Source organism: Frankliniella occidentalis, unplaced genomic scaffold (assembly GCF_000697945.3).
Source record: "Frankliniella occidentalis isolate FOCC.00 unplaced genomic scaffold, Focc_3.1 Scaffold76, whole genome shotgun sequence".
Taxonomy (NCBI): Eukaryota; Metazoa; Arthropoda; class Insecta; order Thysanoptera; family Thripidae; genus Frankliniella; species Frankliniella occidentalis.
The window spans coordinates 739,105-745,500 of record NW_026267206.1 but is presented as its reverse complement, the minus strand read 5'-3'; the positions used below and the strand labels follow the sequence as shown (position 1 = coordinate 745,500).

Here is a 6,396-nt window from a genome sequence, read left to right as displayed (position 1 = left end):
GCACAATGCCCAACACGTACCTACCCTTCCACACAGGTGCACACACACACACACACATCTCCTCACTCATCAGGCTTCTTGGTCCAGCCCACCCACCTTTTAACAAGCTCATTCTTCTGTCCGCGGACGAGTCCAGCAGTGGGTCGCGCGCGTAGCCCTGGCGAAGCGTGGCGCTGAGCCGAGTCGTGGGCCGTCTCTCTCTGTCTCTCTCTCCCACCGCTCTCTCGATCTCCCTCTCTCTTCTCTTTCACACTCTTTTGTTGCCGGCAGCAAGCTCTTCCCGCGAACCCAAACGCCCCTCTCCTCCACGCCCCCTCACGCTCTCTCGCACCAGGTGTGAGAAAAGCCAAATCATGCCGTTAATACAGTCGCGCTCGACGACACGACAGGTAATCTGCACGCGCTCTGCTTCCGGCCGGCTCTGCGTGAGGTGATCGAACTTCCGCACCTCTCTCTCCTCTCCTCCCCCCTCCCCCTTTTCTTTTTTTTCCCCCCCCCCCCCCTCGACCTTGACCACTCCCCACTCCCCTAATGATTGATGAGGCGCTTGATGTTTTGGCGTCACATTAACGCGCCCGGATTAATTTCATTAAACTGGTAGAGACAGTCTTGGGCGCTGTCCAATAAGTCAATCCCAGCCGGTAATGGAGACGTTAGTCCTGGGGAGCCGCGCGCGGGGCCTCAGTCTCGTGGATGTGCTCGCGGAGGATAGTGCGTAACTTCTCTTGTAGAGACAGACTTGGGCGTCACTTCTCTTGTAGAGACGGTCTTGGGCACTGATTGTGCGTAACTGTCGCGCCCTGACGGTGTGGCGCCAGTGCGGAACAGCGGCCGGTCAGCCTGTCGCAACGAGCGCTCACGATCACTTACCTCTGGACACGGCCAGGGTGCGCCAGGGTCACGTCGCCCCGGGCCCGCCTCCTCCTCCTCCTCCTCCTCCTCCTCCACTTTGCCCTCCTCCCCCTCTGGTCCCGCTCCGCCGCCGCAATTGCGATCGATTTTCGCGCCACTGACTTTGACCGTTTAGTTCGACCGCCGTTGCATCCTCCCGCCGCCGTTGCGCAGTGAGCGGGGTGTTGTTGGTCAGTTGGTTTAGCAGGGCCGTGGTGCAGTTTTGATCAGATGTTTTGTTCTGTCGGTGCAGTTTCAATAAGACTCTTTATTTTCTGAAGGTGCAGCAGTCCCAATTACAAAACGATTTTATTTTTTTCTGGATTGAAAATATGGTGGAGGTATTGTTACCGGACTTCTGTACATGTGGCAAACATGATTTCTTATCAAGGGCATTTCTAGTTTATTTATAGGAGAACGAATTGTATTGTAAATGTAACCAAAACTTTGAAAAGCGGAAAAAATTTCGCAGAACATTACAAGTTTGTGCTTTAAAGGTCGCCAGTGGAAGTTGGACGCCACTGTCTCTCCGGTGCACACTTGAAACTGGGCAAGGTCGTGTTTAACAACGAGTCGTGTCCTGCGGGGACAAACAAATTTAGATTTGCCACGCTTTGCTCCTGCTTTGCCCTGTCACGGTTTAAGAGAAGAGTGTTTCAAACGGGACTTCCGTTAAGTTGGCAAGAGAGCAGACGCCCCCCACAAACAAGGATTATTTTTTGAGTGAGGGTGGGGGGGGAGAGGGAGAGAGCGTTGTCGACAAATGAAGCCGTAAAGGCGTGCCGTGTCGGTGTGAGATTTATCTAATTGCCGTCCTCTCTCTGGAGCTGGGCCGCCCCGCCAGGCGTGGCATCGCCAGATCACGACGAGAGCCTCACAGTGACTGAGTGACCCTCTCGCTCTCTTGGCTTCGTCGTCGTCGTCGTCAATTTTAGTTGCGCAATACGCAATAATGATGAGCCCTTGTGCGCTTGTCGCGCTTTCGTGTCGTGTTCACCGTCGAAAAGGGCGCGGCGCAAATCGCCGCCGGCGACGACAAGGCTGTGATTCTGTTTGAAAAGAAAGAAAGGCACAATAAGGAAAAGACGCCGTTTTGCGCATCAAAAAAAGCGGGCGACGCTCAGACACTCTGGGAAAGTGTGGGACACACGACACACGCACGAAAATGGTGTGTAACGAAAGTGGTTTTGCTCCCGACGTGTGAGAAAAGGTTTCACACTTTAAAGTCATGTCATGCAAACATGATAAAAATTCGAATCTTTCAAAATGTTAGTTTTGTTCATTATTTAGCTTGTATTGTACTTTTGTGGCTGACGACCTCCTTCCCCTTCCTGTGCCCGCAGACAGCAGCGACCAGTCGACGCAGGCGGCCTCGTGGTGGCAGAGCCCCGCCGACCTGGGCGCCGACAATCCCAACGTGTTCAGCTCGACGCACGGGCTGGTGCAGACGCACCCGCTGCTGGGCTCTGGGCCCGCCCTGGGCCCAGGGCCGTCGCCCTCGCCGCTGCCGGGGCTCGACCCGCTCGCCTCGCTGAACGTGGTGCGCAAGGCGGGGCCGCAGCCCGCGCTGCCCGGGGCGCCGCCCGCGCCGCCGCAGCCGCCGCGCAAGATCGACGCCCCCAAGAAGGGCCTGATAGAGCTGGAGCGCAACCCCAGCCTGTCGTCGCCCGAGGAGTGCGCCCGCGCCTGCAGGGAGGGCGAGCCGCCCCGCACCTGCTACTACCACTTCACCGTCGAGCTGTACACCGTCCTCGGGGCGTAAGTTGCACCACGAAATTCTTTTCTTCTAGGGTCGGGTTCGCGATAATACCAATCTCTGATTTTTCGAGGAAAAGGAGAAAAATTGTAGGAACTTCTTCGGTTTGAAAAGAACTCATAAGGTTTTGAGGAAATCTCGAGAAATGAGGGAGTTTCCCTCATATTTTTAGGAGACTTTCTCCACACCTGGTCAGTTTCCCTCTAATTGTAGAAGTTCCCGAAAGCTTTCTCTTTTTGTCGAAAAATCATTGACTGTTTTACAGTGGTACCTTTAAGGTACCAAGGAAAAATTATCCTATAATTTTGATGAGTTTCGGCGTTTCGGCTGTCTTGAATTCCACCGTAAATAATTCATCCCTTTTGGGAATAATTTTACCCAACTGTATCAAAGCCTCTAAAGCTACCCTTTCACTGATATTTTGGCGTCCCAAATGTACCCCACCCCCGACCTCGCCCCCTGTGGCGGTCGCGGGCGTGACCTCGACCGTGTCCCTTGGCCGCCGACGCCGACCTCGGCGCGCACGCCGCCCCTTCCCTTCGCACCCCTCACATCCGGTCTCATGTTGCAGCGCCTGCCAGGTCTGCGTGCCCAACGCCACCAACACCGTGTGGTCCCACTGCCAGTGCGTCCTCGCCGACGGTGTGGAGCGAGGCATTCTCTCTGTCAACCGTATGTTGCCCGGGCCTAGCATCCAGGTAAAGTGTACCGAGTCTTTATCAGACACGATTTTTTTTTTTTTGTGGGAGAACTGGAAACTTTTCCAGAAAAACTTTGGGAAAAACGAAATGGTTTTTAGAATTCTTAAAAAATTCTAACCAAAACATCTTGAAAAATTTTCAAAAAGTACTTCTCTGGAAAATTAAAATCCCTAAATGTGTTCCATGCAGGTCTGCCAAGGAGACAAGATCGTGGTGGACGTGGAGAACCACATGGAGGGCATGGAGCTGACCATCCACTGGCACGGCATCTGGCAGCGCGGCACCCAGTACTCGGACGGGGTGCCCTTCGTGACGCAGTGCCCCATCCAACAAGGAAACACGTTTAGGTACCAGATGGAGGCCGGCAACGAGGGGACGCACTTCTGGCACGCTCACTCAGGTACGTAGCATGAACGTTTTCCTATTTGTCAATCTCAAATACCATCAAACCACATGTGTTGGGAAACAATGCTCCGTTTTCCCTCGTTCCTCAAATTTCAAATTGTGTGGCTCAAACAAATATTTTTGGATAACGTTGTCATCGCGCTTTCCCGCCAGGTCTGCAAAAGATGGACGGTATCTACGGCAGCATAGTGGTGCGGCAGCCGCCCTCGCAGGACCCCAACAGCCACCTGTACGACTTCGACCTGACCACGCACGTGATCCTGCTGTCGGACTGGATGCACGAGGACGCCCTGGAGCGCTTCCCCGGCCGGCTGGCCGCCAACACGGGTCAGACCCCCGACACGCTGCTCATCAACGGAAAGGGACAGTTCCAGGTGCGTCGAGTAGATGCAAGAAGAAGGTTATAGCTATGAGCTAAACCAATAGCTGAATAGCTACGTAGCTAAAGGTTAGCTGTGTAGCTAAAATAGCTATGTAACTAAAAAAATAGCTATGTAGCTAAGGATTAGCTGTGTAGCTGAAATAGCTATGTAACTAAAAAAGCTATCTAGCTAAAGAATAGCTGTGTAGCGAAAATAGCTATGTAGCTAATTTTCATCTACACGTATATCGGATTATAGTTTGTAACCGTGACGTGTGTCTCCAGGACGCCAAGACGGGCTTCAGGACCAACACCCCGCTGGAGATCTTCACGATGACGCCCGGCCGCCGCTACCGGTTCCGCATGATCAACTCGCTGGCCTCCGTGTGCCCCGTGCAGCTCACCGTGCAGGGCCACGCCCTCACCGTCATCGCCACGGACGGCGAGCCCGTGCACCCCATGCCCGTCGACACGGTCATCTCCTTCTCCGGTACGTGGAGCGTGGCCCGTGGCGCGTGGCGCGTGGCCCGGCCCCGGGGCCGCCTGCGCGGCGGGCAGCCCGAGCGCGCGCGTGCCCGGCGGGACGGCCTACCCTGGCGGCCCGCAGGGGCTTTGCTGCGAACGGCTCGGCGTCCCGCCGCGGTGCGGCTCAAACTGGAGGCCGTTAGAGATTTTATATTGGGAATTTTTTCACGCAAGGTTTTTTAAATCCCTATTTTTTCGTAAGCAATTTCATTTTGTTTCCTAAATGTTCTAGAAACAGTAGTTTTTCCAAAAATTTGTCTGCAATAGTTTTTCCCAAACCAGCATTATAAATCCTTATAGAGGCCGCACGCTAAAATGAAGTTATGTTGTTGGTGATGTTCTTAACAACACTATTAAACTCGGCGTTCTAAATGGAAGTGGGATGCAGGCTGTGATAAATTCATTCCAGTAGGTAACGTTTTTACCTGGGTAGCTTTATCAAAGCATCTTGAAATGCTTCCGTTTTCAGATAGACATCCAATGAGAGGGATGCACAAAAAGTAGCCCACCCTGTAAAAAAATGTTATGTGATCTGTTTAGTTTCAGCGTTAAATGGATATTTTTTTTCTTAAAATCCGACTCACGTTAAAAGCAAACTCTTCTTTTAGAAAATGTTAAAATTACCCCCGACCACGTCCGAATAATACGTAATTCATGTTGGGACTCTTATGGAATGATTGCAGGAGAGCGGTACGACTTCGTGATCACGGCGGACCAGCCCGTGGGCGCGTACTGGATGCAGGTGCGCGGTCTGGGCGAGTGCGGCGAGGCGCGCGCCCAGCAGCTGGCCATCGTCCGCTACGCCCGCGGCCCCTACCAGCCCCGCACCACCGCGCCCACGTACGACGTCGGCCTGCCGCAGGGCATCGTAAGTGCAGCCAGCTATACAGCGAAGAATAGGCGAGGAATAGAAAGACGCATTTTCAGAGCAGCAGTTATTTTTTTTTTCGGATGGATGTCACACTGTAAAGGGTACCACGATGTTTCCCGCAGTTTTTTTGCTTTTTTCAAACGACGCCGAATACATCTCCTGACTAAATGTCTCTTTTCGTAGAAAACTGCACCTCTTTGGTATATTTTCTCCTTAAAGGCAAAAGACGGTCACCTAACAGCAATCGCATTGCGCTTGCCCTGCAGGTGCTGAACCCCCTGGACGCCATCTGCAACTCTGACAGGACGGACGCCGTGTGCGTGAACCAGCTCAAGAACGCCAAGACGGTGGACGAGGGCATCCTCCAGGAGCGGCCCGACGTCAAGATCTTCCTGCCGTTCCGGTTCCTCTTCTACACGCCCGAGGAGGTGTTCGAGCCCCACACGTACAACAGGTTCCTCGGTAAGCAGCTGGGTGGCCAAAAGCCGCGCCGAGCTGGTGTAAAGGGGCCGTTCAGAATTAGTGGACAATAGCGGGTACGGATATTACGGGGTCCCCAAAAGGATTAGGACGGTCATTAGAGTCTAAGGCGACCCCATGGTATTTGTACCCCAGGGTAAAAATACCATGGGCTCCCCTTGGACTGCAATGAACATCCTGATCCTTTTGGGGAACCCGTAATATTTGTACCCCCCCCCCCTCCATTGCCCACGTGGTTTCCGAACGGCCCCCTAGGGCACTGGCTGGGCCCTGCGCGCGTGCCGCCCGCGGGCCTCGCGTGGCGACGCCTGCATAACGCCCTGCACGACGCCCTGCCGCCTGCCTCACTGCGCGCCCCCCGCCGACGTGTGCCCTGGTCGCGTGGACGCGGACGTGTCGCTGAGCT

General features: G+C 54.1%; 1 protein-coding gene across 1 annotated transcript in view; it reads left to right on the top strand.

The window, feature by feature from the left end:
* Positions 1 to 6,396, top strand: part of LOC113207050 (uncharacterized) — a 67,694-nt gene that overhangs the window by 56,592 nt on the left and 4,706 nt on the right. The window contains exons 2-8 of the mRNA XM_026423410.2: positions 2,235 to 2,649; positions 3,219 to 3,345; positions 3,538 to 3,748; positions 3,907 to 4,127; positions 4,400 to 4,604; positions 5,323 to 5,507; positions 5,777 to 5,972. Coding sequence (XP_026279195.1) covers positions 2,235 to 2,649; positions 3,219 to 3,345; positions 3,538 to 3,748; positions 3,907 to 4,127; positions 4,400 to 4,604; positions 5,323 to 5,507; positions 5,777 to 5,972 — 1,560 coding nt within the window. The remainder of the gene's footprint in view (positions 1 to 2,234; positions 2,650 to 3,218; positions 3,346 to 3,537; positions 3,749 to 3,906; positions 4,128 to 4,399; positions 4,605 to 5,322; positions 5,508 to 5,776; positions 5,973 to 6,396) is intronic.